This window comes from Ovis aries, chromosome 12 (assembly GCF_016772045.2).
Source record: "Ovis aries strain OAR_USU_Benz2616 breed Rambouillet chromosome 12, ARS-UI_Ramb_v3.0, whole genome shotgun sequence".
Classification (NCBI taxonomy): Eukaryota; Metazoa; Chordata; class Mammalia; order Artiodactyla; family Bovidae; genus Ovis; species Ovis aries.
The window spans coordinates 4,646,526-4,663,774 of NC_056065.1; the positions used below are offsets into that span (position 1 = coordinate 4,646,526).

Consider the following 17,249-nt stretch of genomic DNA (forward strand, 5'->3'; position numbering starts at 1 on the left):
TCAGAGCTGGGCTGCGTGAGATCTTGGCTTCCAGCCCTGTATACATTTGCTCCCTTTGAGAAGGGATATTACTATCACGTATTGGATATCTACACTATGTCCAGCACTGAGCTTTGATATTTCATATAGTTTGTTCATCTCAGCCATCTGGAAAGGATTATTACTCCTGCCTTGCAGATGAGAGCTCTGATGTTCAAAAATTAAAGTGTCACCCCCATGGTACCCTGACTGGTAAGTGATGGAGGTGGATGGAGCCCCGCTGTATATGCTCCAGAATCACTCGCATGGAGATCATGGGGCCACGGTGTCTACCTGCCTCCCTAGATTCTAATTGAGGTGGTCATGCTTTCTCCTGAGCATCTCCCTGGTCTCCTCCTCTAGTTTATGAACCTACAGCTTTGCCTTCTGCCAAGGATGAAGGGGTTCATCTCACGTATTTACACATATTTGAATCTTTACTGTCAGCTCTAACTCATAACATCAAGTTGGGCCTGTTACGCAGTCTTTCCCTTGCCCTTCTTCCATGGGATGAACACTGACTTTTGCATACCCATTCACCCCCAGGGTGGCATCTGCCAGACCACACATTCCACTCTGGAGGGGGCCATCTGAGAGCTGCCTGGGCCCATCCCTTGGCCTGTGTGTAGGACAGTGTGTGTGCCTGAAGAATGCCCGGGCGGCACACGAGCCGTGATTCAGAGGGGTAGCTGCCAATACACCTGAGGGCACAGAATCCACTCTGCTGGGCTGAGGAGGGGCCACCCCACTGTGCTGGGCTGAGGAGGGCCCACCCCACTGTGCTGGGCTGAGGAGGGCCCACCCCACTGTGCTGGGCTGAGGAGGGCCCACCCCACTGTCCTGGGCTGAGGAGGGCCCACCCCACTGTGCTGGGCTGAGGAGGGGCCAGCTCCTCTGTCTGGCAGATGATCTGTTTTTGGTAAGACTGCACCAGGCAGGGTATAGCGGAGAAATAAGGCCACGTGGAAACAAAGTTGTCACTGTGGCTTTTAAAATCAAATGAATAGCCGTTACAAACTTCTGCCCAAAATCCTTCAAAAAGGGATAAGAATGACCCTGACCCCACTTCCAGCTCTTCCTCAATCAGTTCAAGCTGAATGAAGAGCAATCCTATTTGGAACAAGAAGATGGATACAATTCAGGATGGTGGATGTCCTCTCTGAGTCCCCTCAACTTTCTTCAAAATGAGAACAACTGGCTTTGGATTTATTATCCAATTATTTATTGGATATTATTTATCACCCAATCATTATGCAATCCTTGAATCCCAAAGACCATCCTTAGAGCAAAACATTCTCTCTGAAGGCCGAGGACATGGGAAAGCATGGTTCTCCACAGGGAGGGGAGTAGGGGAATCTCAAACTGGGAGATTTGGGGAACTGGGCAGGATGAGAATACAGAACAGGAGAGTAGGCTGTGTAACTCTGCTGTGTCTGGGAGTGAAGCTGCCCTCCCCAGGAAGTGGGATTTAATAGGAGGTGCCCCTGACCAACCTATGTTAGTCAACCTTGTGTTGGTGCCAGGGCCCCAGGTTCCTACCAAGTCATACTTTAGAGCTAGCCCCAAGCTTCCCTGTTTATCACAGAAATTAATAAAAAATAAAGTGAGCTTTCATCAGGTTGCATCTTAAGAAGCAGTTCAACCCAATGCATTGTGGTGGACCATGCAGGAAAGGCCTTCTTTCTTGAAGGCTGGGGTGGGGAGGTTCTGAGATAATACGTGACTGAGCTCGTCATGGGAGACCCCGTTGGCTGTGACAGGCCTGGTTCTCACCCAGGGCCAGGAGCAAGGTGGTAGGCTTTTGGGTGTGTGTCTGTGTGTGTGGAGTGTACACAGAAACTGTCACAGCCACACCTCACATGCACCCACACCCGACATGCCAGAGCAGGGCGCAGTCCTTTGTTGTCCTTACCTTAACTCTCTCAGCATTTTCAGAAACACTGAGCCTTGATGCGTTGGGTCCTTAAGGACATGGTCCAGAAATGCTCAGCAGACCTACAGCGTACATTTTCAACCCGCTTCCCTTTATCCGCCCCCCATATTTGGGCATCGTGAACTCCAACCAGGCCATGTCTCTCAACAGTATTTATTTCCTAAGGGGAAGCAGGGGCTATGTCCAGCTATGTCCGATCTTCAAGCTTGTATTCGTAAGCCCGCACCGCCTACCCACAGTACCCTCTGGCGTATTTGCAAGTTGCACGACTTGGTCAGGGAATTTGGGATTAATATGAGTCATTAGACGGCTACTTTCCCAAATTAAAGAAGAAGCCACAATACTAAATATGATCCTGAACATTTAATCTCTGCTGTTTCAGAATACACTTTAGAGCTTAGAGACCTTTCAGGTTAGACTTCTGCTGGTGACTGCCGGTCCTGAGGGTGCTGTGTGGATGGACAAGGGGAGGGGAGAGGTCTGCAGTGTGGGCGGAAATGGGAGCCCAGCTCTGATCTCAGCTCTGTCACTAATGGCACAGTGACCATGATGAGCCACTTCCCTTCCCTAAAAGGATTGGACTAGAGTGTCTCTATGGCCCTCCCAGCTCTGACAGTCTATAAATAAATAATTAGCAGAGAATGTAATGTGCTGATTTTCCATAGGAATTGAGGAAATCAAAAAATAACTTGCAATCATGTAGACAAAGGCTTTCAAGAGTTTCTCGGTATTTACAATGTCTCTAGGCTTGAGTTCCTAACTCACTGTTGACCCAGCCCTGGCTTCAGTGCTGTGCAGATGGGAGATCCAGAGCAGGAAAAACAGGGATCTCGGAGTCAGGGCCTGTCGAAGTTTATTACTGAGTTTAACAAGCCCAAGGACAAGACCCTTCCCAGGGGAAGTGTGATGTGCAGACATTCATCCCGCCTCCACAGACCAACAAGAGTGTCAGGATGTGTCTGATCCTTGGGACTAAGGACAGTGAGAGAGGGCCACAAACAGACTCCTTGGCTGTGGGCCCCTGTCCAGAAGGCCTGAAGCGAGAGGGGACTCCAGCAAGGGCTGAGCCAGTCTCCATCCACTGCAGGGATTCTAGGGGCACCACATTTCACGTGACCCTGCATTTGCCTAATGTCACAGGTACATCTACTGTCTCATTTGACTATTTTTCTCAGGCTCAGCCATGCCTCTCCACTCAGTTCTAGGCTGAACTCTACCCGACATAAGAAAATTTTCAACCAGAGCAGAATTCTGAGCAATGACTCCTTGTGTCATATAAATAGCATCAGTGATATATACAGCCTATAATACGTGCGCGCGCACACACACACACACACACACACACACACACAGCCATTTGCACAGGTACTGCAATGCAGGAGACCCAGGTTCAATCCCTGGGTCAGGAAGATCCCCTGGAGAAGGCAATGGTAACCCACTCCAGTACTCTTGCCTGGAGAATCCCATGGACGGAGGAGCCTGTAGTCTCCTCCGGGGTGCAGTCCACGGGGTTGCAAAGAGTCAGACATGACTGAGCGGCTTCACTTTCATTGGCACAGGTGCTCTGAATATAAATGTGTGGTCCAGTCTCTCCCCCAGCGAGAGGAGACCACTGGAGAGGAGCTGACCCCGTGCAGCTCCTGAGTCACGCTCTGGGTCCCAGCCTGAGCAGTGGGGTGCGGGGAGGGGCTGTGCGGGTGGGGCTGGTGGCCAGCGGCCTACTCCTTCAGCAGGCCCAGCTTCTTCAGCGCCTCCCTTCTGTGTTCATCTGACACTCCCTTTGGGGAGATCCTGACACTGACACAGGGGGGCCGGGGCAGCTTGTCTCGGCTCTGCCCCTGGTAAGACAGGCGCTTGGGGGCCCCCTCCTGCTCCAGGTCAGCCAGCTTGCCCACCTGGATACCCTCAAAGTCCTTCCCAGTGCCCAAGGAGGCCGGGCGTGGCCGGGAATTACGCAAGATGCTGGGCGAGATCCGGTCCAGGTAGGAGCCTTTTTCCAGAGAGGTGCTGGTTTGGGGGCTGGGAGCCTTCTCGGCTGAGAGGTAGCTGCTCAGCCCAATGCCTGACCGCTCCAGGGTGTTGGACTTGAAGCTCATCTGTCTGAGGCCAGGGACGCCACTCTCCTGGAGGGTCAGCCCGGAGTCTGGCTTTTGCTGAGTCAGGGGACTGTGTGCCCGCGGGCCCTTTGGGACAGGAATTGGCATGGATTTGGCAGCTGGCGCTGTCCCTGGAGTGGGTTCCTGGGTGGGAACCAGAACCTTGCCTGGAGAAGGCGGTTGGGCCAGAGCTGGTGCTTTCCCGGGAGAAGGGCCCTGCTTGGGTGCAGGGGCCGGGGCCCTTCCGGGGACCTGAGCTGGGGCCGGGGACTCGGCCTGAGTGCCAGTCTCCTTGAGCCTAATGGAGGGTCTGCTTAAGCGGAGGCTGGGCTCCTCCTGGTCCTGCGGCAGCCCCAGCTTCTCCAGCGCTTCCCTGCGTGCCTTCCTCTGCTCCTGCAGCGAGGACGAGGCGGGGCTGGGGTCCCCGGGTGCAGCCTCCAAGTGGCAGGACAGCCGGTTCCGGGGGTCACTGTGGAAACTGCCTCGGCTGCTCTTCAGGACAATGTTTGGTGGCAGTTTCCGGGGCTTAGGGGCCGTGAGGGGGGCCGGCTGGGCACTTGGATGGCCCCCTGACAGGACGGCCGCATCTCCAGTGCCTGCATCCTGAGAGGACACCAGGGGAAGAGGCCGAGGTGGCGCAGGTTCCCCGGTTGAACCTTTCTCACTGGCTTTTTGGGACATGGCCTCTGGAGCGGGCTTCCTGTTTCTCTGGGAGCTAAGTGATGGGTGGACCTGGGGCCTGGGGCTCAGCTCCCCTGGTCCTCTGGGCAGGCTGCCTTGCCCACGCTGCTCGGGCTGGATGTCCTGGAAAGCCTCCGGTGGGGGGATGAGCGCTCCGTCCAGCTCAAGGGCAGCGTCTGGGGGCGCGGCCAGTGCCTGGCTGGGCTCACGGCTCTGGCTGACCTGCTCTGTCTCAGGTGCCGAGAGAAGTCCCTCGGATCCCCCTGGATTATGGCTGTTAGTCGGGGTGGTGCTTTTTCTGAGGTTCTGGTTTCTGCCGATGTGGATATTTCTGGGGAGGCTATAGGAGCCAGACCTGAGGCTCAGGCTTTGGGGCCCGGGTGGATGAGCTGAGCTGAACGGAGTCACTCTTTTTGGCTCTGGTCCTTGGCCAGTTGTCTCCTTGGGATGTCCTGTAAGAGTCAGGGGAACAGGTGAAGAAGAGTAGGCAGTGAGAACCCTGCTGTCAAGGGGAAAGGAAACACTTCCCACACTCTGATCTCCAGGTCGCAATGGACGGGTTTTGTCTGCTTGTTTGTTCTTGAAGGACAATGCTTTTGTCTGGATATCATTTAGACAACAGATCAATCCTAGCAGATTTCCTTCAACCAGGGATTAGCATTTCCTGGTGGCTGGGCAAAGGGCAGCCCAGACAGCTCTGTGTCCCTGACTCAGGCTCTTCCTAACCTCTGCAGATACAGGATGGTTGGGATTCAGGACAGTCCCTCCCGCTGTCCTGGGGCTCCCAGGTAACTGAGTCCAGTGGAAGCACTGAGCTTGAACAGCATCAACAGGTGATTTGCTCTCGCCCCACCAGGCATCTGCCTTCTTCCACCTCCACTTCCTGTAAACACCTGGATGACTCTGTAATGGCCACAGCTGTCCCTGCGCCACAGAGTGATACGGGCTCTTCCCTTCCAGTGAGTAAGCATAAGCACCAGGCCCACTGGGCCAGGAAATCAGCCTGCTGTATCACCAGAGACAGTGGGTCTAACATATTGTCAATAAATATTTCCCAAGTGTATGAGGTGATGGCAGTCCTAATACCAATGGGACTGTCTTCCTGGGATCTATGGCCACACTTACATGCCATCTGTGTCTCCATCTACTGAGCCACAACGTCATTCCACACTCTCTTACAAGGCCCTCAAGGTGCCACCCACTGAAATTAAGGGAGCCCCTCCCTCTGCTTATCTCCTGCAGCCTCATCCTCTGGGTCACCCAGATTAGCTCCCCAGACTGACTCAGGTTTTCCAGAGCCACCCACCCACCCCTCACTGCTTCTCTCTCCCACCTCGGTGGTCATATGGCTTTAGAATGTCTCCATAAGAGTGGGAGCCGGTCAAATCCCCTTCCCTCCCAGACTTTGATACTTCATACAAAGACACAAGAAGCTGTCTTGGACAATCCCTCCTTCCCTCCAAGGACAAGGCTTTATTCTAGCCCCAAGTAGAGAGGAGAGTGCTTATTCCTTCTTCTGCCCATGACTCAGAGCAGAGGGCAGACAAGAGGGAAAGCGGCCAGAAAGATGTAGTATTTTTTTGTTTTTTTAGACAGTCTGTCTTACCCTGGGGGGCAGGCTGCGTCGTGGGCAGTGCTCGGGGACCTCGGGGAGTTGTGGCTTGCTCAGACTCGTCAGTGGACAGCCCGCTGTCAGCCTCAGTGTCCAGGGAGCCAATGGTTTCCTCCAGGAAAAGCAGACACTCCTTCTCTTCAGCGGACAGGAAATCGTAGCTGCTGTCACTCTGGAGTGAGGAGAGGGCGGGGGAGCTGTGACAGGCAGCTCTCCAGAAACTGGTGGGGCCCAAGAGCCACCCTGCCTTGGGGAAGGAATGCTGAAGAGCCGGACGCCTGCCCACCATGCCACTCTGCAGACCTGCTGGAGCTGCTTCCTGAAGCCGCAAGCACCGGGAGGGCAGAGCCTGTTGGGCTGCGGTCCCCTTGGCACCCAGCTCCGACAGCTGGGCAGGCAGACTGCAAAGGGCTTTTCATTTGCTAAGTCCTGGGTGGAATGCTTCCAGGCACAGATTAGAAGGTCCTGGGTTCTAATTTTACTTCCTCTGTGTGACCTATGTCAAGTACTTCAACTTTGTGTGTAACATAATGATTTGATCTTAAACCTGAAGCAATACCTAAAATGGCATTACTTTGAACTTTTCAAAGCACTTCTGCATCCTTGATCTGGCATGTCAAGGACAGCATGAGAACAAATAGGAAAGAGAGTCAACTACTCGCTGACAGGCCAATAGGAACAGTGGCACGACGAGTCACAGATAAACTCACTAAATAATTTATACTTGACTTTGAAATGCATTCCATGCAGAATTGTTTTTCCCCTTGTGTATTTACTTTCCTGACGGCATTTGGCTCTGGCTAACGTTGAAACAAAGTGTGCATTTCTTAAGCAAATATTAACTTAAGGGAGGAAGGTGGACAGACTGGTATGGGGAGAGGGGAGAGCAACTTAGTATTAAATATTATGCAGAAATTGAGATACATGTTTTTATTATGAAAAAGCACACAGGCATGTTTGGGAGAACAGGTTATGGCCATTTCAGATGCTTACTGCCGTGTTCTGCAAGGCCAGGAAGATCCATGGAATAGTTGTTCTCCAGCGTTGAAGGTTGAAGGGAGGACAAAAATGGGAATACAGGAGATTTGGCCTGAGTCCCTTCTTAGCGTCTCTACCCCTCTTCCTAATGTTTTAGTCCCTGCAGAGATATATATTCTTCAGACTCATTCAGATGGCCAGGAAAGATTTTGAGAAAACCCTGAAGATATCTCAGGTGGAGGGGAAATGGTTGTTGGAATGACCTTTCCAGTCCCTCAGGCTCCATAAGGAGTCATCTGTCAGTTGATTGAGGGAGACCTACATGTCAAGGGAAGTCCGAGATATAGCCCTTAGAAGCCTGGATGCCGGCTCTGGAGGTTCTGTGAACAAAATCTTCTTTACTGCCCTCTTCTTCCTAAAATAGTCTTGCCAAGACTCCATCTCTGATTTTCTCCTTTGTGGATGATTCATTTTGACAGACTTTAACTCCTGCCACATTCTGTGTCCAGCGCTATGTAACTATTCATGTTGGTCTCTGCCTAACAGACAGGAAGCTATCTCTGTCGCCCCATCATCTAGGGTCAAAAAGAAATTCTATACAGATTGTCTGCACTTTCAGCTTTTGTACATTAGGTGCTTTTTCTACTCCATTTTTGCATATCAAAACTCACCAACTATATTAAACATCTTCAACGTTCAGTAGAGGTCATTATGATCTTTTAACTTTGAAATATCTCTACATACAGGATATAGAGCAATAAAGTATACATTATCAAGGGTTATCATGTATATGATGAGTACCCATAACAAAAGAATGCTTACATTTAGACATAGGGCAGACTTATTTTTTGACACCAATCTTATAGTAATTGAGATTTAAATCCATGCCCAGAAAAACTACAATTTATTACATGTCACAAATAAACACAATGATTTTGGAAGATTCTCAATCTCTACTGACAGGCTATTTCTTTTCTAGATAGAGGCAGGTACTAAATGCTTCAGATGTGTTTCATTTATTCCTCTCAAGAACCCTATGAATTTGGTATTAACATTATCCTCATCCTAAAACTGAAACTTAGAGAAATAAAGAATTTGCCCAAGATCATGGAGCTTCTAAGTAGAGAACCCAGACCTGCCTGGCTCCAGAACCCAGGCTCTTCACTGCTCTGTGCTCTTTGATCTTTGTGGAAGACTGAAGTGAGGCTGCTCATTGCAGAGGACTTGAGGAATCCACAGGGATCTACATTCTGTTTCCACTGTGGCTGAGATCACTGGCCCATTCTCTCATCTCAGTTATACCTCCCAACCTAATGAGAACTGGGAAAAAGTCTCATTTGTCTTATTACTCTCTGGGGTTGTCCCACCCTATTCTCTATAGAAGCGGGGGTGACTCAGAGGCAAAATACTGCCTGGCGTGCTTCACACTCCCTGACGAGGACGATGAAAGACAAGGAGCAGCAAGCAAGGACGGTGGTGGGCAGGGCAGGGCAGGGCAGGGCAGGGCAGGGTGCAGAGAGCAGGCCAGGCTGCAGACAGAGAGAGTACGTACAGATCCAGAGCGGGTGGAGGTGGTGCTCATCATACTGTCGCAGCTGCCGACGCGGGTCGTGGGTTCCAGGCCAGGCCCTGCTGGCCACAGCTCCCTCTCGGGCATCGCCTGAAGCAAGATGCAGGGGTGGTGAAAGGGGCTCCCAGAGGGGAAGTGAAGGGAAGTGAAGAATGTCCCAGGCTGGGCCTGAAAAGAGAAGAATCAAAGCCATGTGTGAGCCGAGCCAGGCTCCAGCGAGGCTCTGCCCAGGCCCTGAAGCAGCGTGGCGCCCGGGACGCCAAGCAAGCAGAGAGCTGGAAGGGGCCATGCTCAGCCATGCCCAGACCCTGACCCCCAGCCTGCACCAGGGACACACAAGCTGGACACACACATGCAGGAGGACGGACTTAGGTGGTGGAGAAGCAGTTCAGCAGAAGGGAGACTCCATCATTTCTCTCAGTCACTTTTTTTCTCTGAACCAGGGAACTTAACCTAGATTTTCATTACTAGCATTGGTATTACAGGGGTTAAACCTTGGGTTCTAGAGAGTAGCTGGATCTGGGTTCCAATTCCAGTTTCAACATTTACAGTGATGTGATTTGAGGCAAATTACTCTGAGTCTGTTTTTCCTCATTAAATAGGGTTAATAATAAGATTAAATGAGAACAGTTAGCATAGTTTAGTTGGTAGTAAATTAGCAAATGCTTAAGGAATAAATAGTAACTACTACTGTTTTTGTAATACGAAAAAGACAAGATCCATCTTGGATCAAAGTAGACTGAAGCAAGGAAAACAAAAGTTTTTTTTTTTTTTTAAGGAACAGGGCATAATAGTACCTACCTCAAAGGGTTGTCATGAATTTACAATGAGATACTCCATTTAAAACACTTTGTGCAGTGTGCAGCCCTGTAATTGTCAGCTGCTACCATAGCCATGTCATCAACACCATCGCGATGACTCCCAGCATAGCCACCATCATTGCCCAAGTCTGGGAGGTGTGTGCACAGCACCCCAGGGGTTGACACAGACCTAGTTCCTCTCTCACGCATCACCCCCCCCCTGAGGCTGCACTTATTCCCAATGAGATTCCCTAACCTGTCTCAAATGAACAAGAGCAAAGTCCTAGGTAGCTTCCTTCCAACTCCAGCTCATAGGGAAAGAACGGCTTCAATTTCATTGCGCCAACAGAAATAGCAAAGGAAGGTTAGTGCCATCTATCTTCAGGAAGTCCTGGGGGTTTTCATATGCTCGTTTGTGGGGAAAACGCCACCATAGTTGGAAAGGCCAAAGGTGACTCTCTCATGTTAAAATGAAATTCTAGAAGAATTAAGATTAAAAGACAGTTCCAAGATCAAGAACGGACATGGGGGAAGAGTTTAGAATTAGAATATAGTTTGTTGGATTCTGAATCCATGTTTTCCTCACAATGCTGTGTCTTATTTTCTACCATCTTTCCTATGCTCCCAGTACGAGGAAAAATGTCCTGGAAAACTGAATTTGATTTGACATCTTGAGATTTGGGGTTCAGATTCTAGGGCAGGTTGTCTTTTCAGCCTGTACCAACAATTGCTTCCAATGCCAAAGTCAGGTCTGGGCTGTGCTGGGGGAGTCAGCTTGCCAACCACCTCGAGCTGACAAGTGCAGGGCCTCCCAGAGCTCCTCTCCTGCTGGGGAGGAGGCCTTCAAGTGCCACAGGCAGGGAGGGGCAGAACAATGGAGGAGGAAGAGGGACGATCCCTATGAGCAAGATATGTGTAGTTCATGAGGGCCCAGAGCCTCTTAGGAGAGACAGAGGGGACCAGAGGGGACAGAGATGAAGTGCAGTGATGAACCAACATGGGTGAAGATAACTCCTGGGTTTCCTTCACGAGCTCCTTCACGAGTTTCCCATTATCCAAAACCCCAATGAAACAAATGCGAGAAGTCACGCGAGATGACGTTCAGTCACCTCAGCTAGCCTCTCCATTAATGACTGACTAGGTCACTGACTTCCAAAAGTACTAACTCATTTCTAACATTCTGTAGGGTTGAGACCAACAAAGAGAATCCATCTCTCATCTCTCATCCATTAGCCAAGGCACACAGAAGGCACTCAAAAAATGCTAGATGAAGAAACTTGTCGCTCATTCTGGAGTCTACTGAGTTGCACTGTTGGAAGATCTCTTTTTTGGCTTCTACACTATTACTGCAAGCTCTTCTTCAAATATTTTATTTCCCAGAAAATATATGGCTTAATGGAATTTTGGGAAACACTTTCAGTTACGGTAACATTTATTAGCCCTCAGGAGGCCCAGGGCATGCAAAACTTTATCAAGACAAAGATAATGTTTCCAAGAAGTCAGTGTAGATCCAAGGGTCTGTTTTATTGGCTCTAACTTTCCTATCGGTAACACTGGGGCAGTAACTGTTAAAAGTGACTCACTGTAATTAATGGAATATTCTCTGTGAACAGATGAGCAGATGCTGCCTTTTCCTTTCAGAGAAAAATGACTGCCTTGTTCTTCCAAGCATGCATCGGACTTTACAGGGGTTTGCTAACATCTCCTTCCTCCCAGGGTGGCCTATCACACTCTCACTTTGGAACCAAGGATGGCTTGAAGCAGCTGGAAGAGATAGAAACAATATGAACAGCATTGCTTCAAAAAACACAGCAGGGTATAGTTGATAAAGTGCTTTCAGATATGCTAATTGAATTTTTTAAAAAAACTGCTAGCTTAGGCAGGATGTGACATTTTCTCCATTTGACAGCTAAGAAAGCTAGGGTTCTGTCTAACCCATTCCTATGGGAAGTATGAAACAATCTATATAACTGCATGTATGGGACAGCCTGCGGCTCCCAGCCCTTCTAGAGGGTATCACAAAGGCTTTCCGCACGCAAGAGGGCCATGTACCTAAAGAAGGACCATTGGCCACCCTTGATTAAACACTGAAAACCCCAGGAACATCCTCTTTTGATTCAGCTTTATGCATCCAGGCCAGCTTTTTGTCCCAACAACAGGTATTTCCAGAGTAAAGAAATGACATTAAATGCCGCTGACGCTCAAGTAAGCACAACAGAATCACCACAGAGATTAACTTGAACCTGAAACCAAAGCTGAATGAGCCCCAGTGTGCTTGCACCCCCTCTCCACACCTAGTGTTCTGATCCCCAAAGTCTGAACTGTGAAGACGCCGTCTCTTCTTCCTACTCCCTCTTCTTCCCTCACCAGGCTGACCTGACCTGGATGCTGCATTTCCTTTCACCAACTTTACAACCTTGAAACTTGGGGGCTGTTTCAGGTCAGCCATTGAAATCTGAGGTATTTCTACTTGATAAGTGGAGCAACAGGTGCAACACTCAAGGTGAGAGTTTGGTATCTTTGAACACTTGACCTCTTTGGGCAGCTTGAGGGGAGAAAGGAATGGATTAAGAGATGTACACAGCCTGTATCAGGGTCACCCGTGCAAAGGCATATTAAATATTAACTACTCCCTGAAGCCAGCCAAGCCTTGGAGGAGAGTAAAAAAAAGGCATGTGGCATTCTGGCATCTGGACGGGGTGGGGTGGGAAGAGGGTTTCAGCCTCGCTCCTATTTGGTTTCTCTGTACCTCCTGAACAATCTGAAGGCCCCCTTGCCACCTTCCTCCCATGAAACCACCCCCAAATCCTCTAAGAACTCATCTCTCTCCCCAGTGGTCAAAGAGATTTCCTATCTCCAGGTCTCCAGGTCTCCAGGTCTCCAGGTCTCCTGCTGACCCTGGGCTGGAGAACATCCTCAGGAGGCCAAGAAGACTAAAAGGCGCGCTGTATGCGTATCCCTCTCCACAAGCACATGGGCAGGTTTCCACGTAAGTTTAGGCAATTATACAATTGCCTGTTTCACCAGTGGATTTGAGAGAGTGGGGTGGAAACATCCCCTGTGCAGAAGAGCTTTGCTTGACATTGCAGCTCATCTTTATTGCTGACAAGGTCACCATCTATGGCAGCCTTTAGTCAGTGAGCTTGGCGGGCTGGTTCTGGGCTGTGGGCTGAGCTAGAGCCTAAGGGTTCAGGTGCCAGGAAGAAACCCAATATATTCATTCAGGGCTTGCGTGCCAGGCTCTGGGATCCTGACACTAGAGCTTCCCACTTCCCTTTTTCTGGAAGCAGGAGGAAAAGGCATGAAGTTAACGAAGAGAGTGTTAACCCCCACAAGCTAGATGACGGAGAGCTGACTTGTTACTCTGACTTGACTTCTACACCCAGTGTCCCTGTGTGGGGAGATCTGCCATACATACTGCCAACCAGGACACCTGAAGGAACGCAAAGCAAAACCACGGCACTGGTCTGGCTCTCCTCTCTGGACCCTGCCACACTGCTTCGGCCTGAACCCCTCCCGGAATTCCTACTAGACTTGACATGCTATGGTGAAGTATTAATGTGGGTGGGGCCCTGGCACAGTTGAGTAGCTTCCAGTTTGCCAGTCCTTGTGTCTATTAACAGGCAAAGTAAGAAATTTAATGAGGTTGAACTCAAATAGGCTTGACTTTGCAACCAGATTATCCGTGGGTTTCCAAAGATGAGCTGGTAACCTGACTTGGAGTTTTTTCAATGTAACCAAACCTCACATCGCCTTACAAACAACCTAGCATGGCTCACACCTTCCACACCCTTCCACAAGGAGCTCATTATCACATACACACACTCACATTGAACACACACACACTGCACCTTTTATTTAAATAAAGATAGACATTGAGTTGATAGAGCTATGGGAAAATTTCTTGTTAGAAATGCAATGGAAAACCAAAGCACTTTTCCTCCCCTGGGCGATTTTCCATTTCTACTCCGTCTACTCCAACTATTCTCTTCCAAAATCACAACTCAATTTCAACTGCGCAGAGATGGAGATTTCTAAAGCAAACCTGTATTCTTTTCTTGTCTGCACAATATGCTTTATCCAACCTAAACAGGCAGATGAAAAAAAAAGAAAAAAAAAACAACAAATGCGTCTCAGCCCCGGTCTCCGGAAAAGCACTCCCGTTTGCAGCTATCAACCTACTCTGGTGCACTACTGGACTCAGAGAGTTGAGGAAGAGAGAGGAAAGTCCCCCAGCTGCGTTATAAAGGGCTCAACTCTGCAGTTCTGACTTCCCACGAAGACCCCGACTCTTGCTGCAGAGTAAGCAATAGTTGGTTAGTAATTAACTCACCTTCAATGGGTGACTGAAGAGAGGAAAAGAAGAGAATACCCTTGTATTACAAAGGGCAGAGACGGAGACAGAGACAGCGTGCCCAGTCGCCTACTGCTTTCTTCTTGTGACCTCTTCCTGACTCACCTGGACAGGTAAAGGCTTCACCCGCGCGGCCTCACCCCACCCTGCCCGGCGCCCAGCCAATCCCAGGCCTCCCTCCCCTCGTCGGCTTCCAGCTGTTTCCCCGGGGAGGGCGCGGGCGGGGTCGGCTCACTTGGCCAATCGCCTCTGGCCCTCCTTCCCTCGCTGAGAGCCAATAGAGAGCCTTTACCCACAGCCGAGGGCCGGGAGGAGGAGCCGCTAGTTTGGGCTGCGGCTTGGACAAGAGTTGGCCTGTTATCCCTTTTAAAAATCTTGATAGAGAGACATGCAGTCCACGGGGCAGTGTGCTTTTCCGTGCGCCTGTTTGAATCTTGAGTTTCTATCTCTAACTGCCTTCTTCCTCTCAAAGTATTCCCCTAAATTCTTCAAGGTAAAAATCCTTTGTGACCAGTTTTGCTAGTCGCTTTTCCAGTCTTTCAGAGTCACTGTCGTCCTTAAGTGCTTTCCCAGCAGCTCATAATCCTAGCAGCTCCACTCAGGACCACGGATGAAGGCGTCTAAGGACAGGGACGCTGGCGCTGAGACACCGTGACAAAGACCTTCTGGGGGAAATAAAACTGTATTCTCTCCTCAAGAGATCCCTATTCTGATGAAAAAACGGACCCGACAGCCTTGAAGGAGAGAACATGTACGCCGTCGTTTGGGTCTCTGGTCTTTTAGCTGTGTGTGGAAGGTAGCAATGAATATGAAGAAATAAAAATGAAGAAGCTACCAATCAGCTCTGCAACTCCTATCTCCTTCCAATGGCAGATTTCTGGCACCTGTAGTTAAAAGATCCGGAAGAAAGTAGGCCGAAGATAGTAGGTGAAAAAATCCAAAGCTTTCAGGAAGGAATCTTCCTCTAGGAATGGCAATCACTTTCACCAGATATACCTTTTGCTTGGAAACTGGATTTTCCTGGATATATTTTATCCTCGATACTAAAGGGCAGGAAGAAAAATTAAAATCAATGCACATAGTAATTGCCAACATTTTGTTAAAGCTCTTGCTTAGGCACTGGGAATTGTGCTGTGCTAATCATTTTCATATATAATTTCATTTATTCTTTATTTGAAAAGTAGTCGCTATTAATATACAAATTTTTACAAAGAGGAGAAATGACTTGCTCAAGATCATGTAGCTAGGACGTGGCAGAGCACGGATTTCAACTCAGGCAGTATGATGTCAAGTTTGCCTTGTATTAATATGATGCCAATCATTCTCTATTTTGGAGAAAAATCCTAAGTAGGAAACGTCAAGTAGACAGATAATGTGCAGGTCTAATTCTAATAACTAGATTCACCCTTCTTGACTCATTTCTGTCTTGTAGCTGTTTCTGTCCTTTAGAATGACACACGACTTTCATCTTTTCCCTGTGTGATCTCTGCAGTTGTGATCATTGCAGAAGGGCAGTGATCATGGGGCTAAAGTACAGAAAAAGCAGGGCAGGACTAGTGAGGAGAAAGGAGGTTTGAGGAAGCCTGGAAGAACTCAGCACCTATCAGTGCATGTGGATAACAGAGCTGCCTGAGCATTTAGTCAGCTGACTGATGATCTCTCTTCCTGATGTGTCATTCAAATATGTATGATGTCATAATACTAACAAAACAGGAAGGGCATCTCCAAATCAGTTCAATGCAACTAGAGTTACACCCAAGGATTCAGTTACTGAAGCTGATCCAGCTTCATAGATGTGCGATTTGAATATTTGCTAAAAAAAGTGCATTGACTTGTGAGCATTAACCTCAAAGATGAGAGGAGGCATAGTCTTGTTTGTGAACAGTTTTTCAGTTTATAGTAAAATTAGAATAATTAGGAAGAGCCCCTATCTTTTCCCAGGTAGAGGTAGGGACATAGACAAATGATCTTACTATTGCTCTCTTCCCTTTTTTAAAAACATTTCTTTTTTAAAATTATGAAATATTTCAGATACTTTGGCATAACAAACAGCACTGTACCTAATAGAACATTAACATTACAGTAGAGGTTGCTTACAAACTTTGCTCCTCCATTCCTTCCTGCCTCCTCAAAACAGACATACAGTCCAGCTGAAACAAATTGCTATTCTGAATGTGGTGTTTTTCATTCTCCATATCTTTAAATGTTTTCCTTGGAATCTTGTTTTGTTTTTATTTGCTTTTATTACTTTGGTGCAGGAGAAATATCAGGTCTCTGAGTTTCCAAGAGAATTGGGAAGGAGGTCTGGACTATGGGAAAGAGGATTTCCAAGGTTAAAAGCACCTGAGAGACTAAGGCTCCGTGGTTGATGTAGGTCATCACTTGAGAGGAGCGTATGTTGTTTCTTTGTATGTGAATTCCTGTTTGATGACCTAACTGTGGAATCTAATTACAGTCCAGCTCCTCTGACTCATCTGTCTCCTTACTTCTCCATCCTTGCATGCTGCTGCGGTACAGTCATCTTCTCCACTGTCAGAAACTAGTTTATTTCCTTTTTCAGTACAGCTTCCTCGTAGAGGAAACTCACTCTTTCCTCTTTGGGCTCATTGTAAAGTTGGACTCTCTGTAAAACACAGTGGACCTCCATCTGACCATTCATGATACTTACTCATTCACATTACAGTCACATCAGTGACTAGCAGTGCCTTTCTTCTCCTTTTCCTCTCCAAAGGGGGGGGGGTGGGGAAATGAAGTCACTTTGAACATGTATTATCACCAGCCCTAGGAAACACTGGGTGCCCACTATGTTCATAGTGTAGGGCACGGTACTCCATGTTAGGTCTCTGAAAGTACTTCTATCAGGGAGAGAGAAGGTTTTATTCATCAAGTAGTAGCTAGAACTTGCTTTCAAGAGAAAATGGTTGGGAAAGGATTCAGATGAGGATGACTATAATTTGGCTATAAGCCAAGGAATTGATAGGGAATTCCATGTGGAATTAAACGATCAAGTAGATCACCAAGTTCTCACCAAACTGATATTAGTGTTAAGCCTGAAATAATTAGATGGGAGCCAAAAGGCATAATTAAGCGGATTTGGATGAAGTTTTGAAATGACTTAGTTGTTAAGTAATTGCTCATAGTAACTTTTTTCCCCGCTTGGCCCACCTACCATGAGAACTTAGAGGATTCAGTAGTCCTTTTCTTCCC

The 17,249-nt window shown here is 48.5% G+C and overlaps 1 protein-coding gene across 3 annotated transcripts; it reads right to left on the minus strand.

Moving 5' to 3' along the window:
• Positions 1-2,088: 2,088 nt before the first annotated feature.
• On the minus strand, positions 2,089-14,129 carry C12H1orf116 (chromosome 12 C1orf116 homolog). Of its 3 annotated transcripts, XM_042257021.1 has the most exons (5): positions 14,022-14,129; positions 11,272-11,452; positions 8,871-9,056; positions 6,335-6,512; positions 2,089-5,180 (listed from the first exon to the last, which is right to left on the minus strand). In XM_042257021.1, the coding sequence occupies exons 3-5, from the start codon at positions 8,973-8,975 to the stop codon at positions 3,670-3,672; spliced, it is 1,794 nt and encodes a 597-aa protein (XP_042112955.1). In that variant the 5' UTR covers positions 8,976-9,056; positions 11,272-11,452; positions 14,022-14,129; the 3' UTR covers positions 2,089-3,669. The 3 variants fall into 3 exon arrangements, with proteins under 3 accessions (XP_042112955.1, XP_004013624.4, XP_060252000.1); XM_004013575.5 differs by lacking the exon at positions 11,272-11,452; XM_060396017.1 differs by lacking the exons at positions 8,871-9,056; positions 11,272-11,452.
• Between the last annotated feature and the right edge of the window lie 3,120 nt (positions 14,130-17,249).

Coding starts and splice junctions, on each gene's coding strand:
- C12H1orf116 (XM_004013575.5), bottom strand. CDS start 8,975: ATGCCCGAGAGGGAGCTGTGGCCAGCAGGGCCTGGCCTGGAACCCACG. Junction 6,513..8,870: donor CCTCCACCCGCTCTGGATCT/GTACGTACTCTC, acceptor TCCTCACTCCAG/AGTGACAGCAGCTACGATTT. Junction 5,181..6,334: donor GACGCAGCCTGCCCCCCAGG/GTAAGACAGACT, acceptor TGACTCTTACAG/GACATCCCAAGGAGACAACT.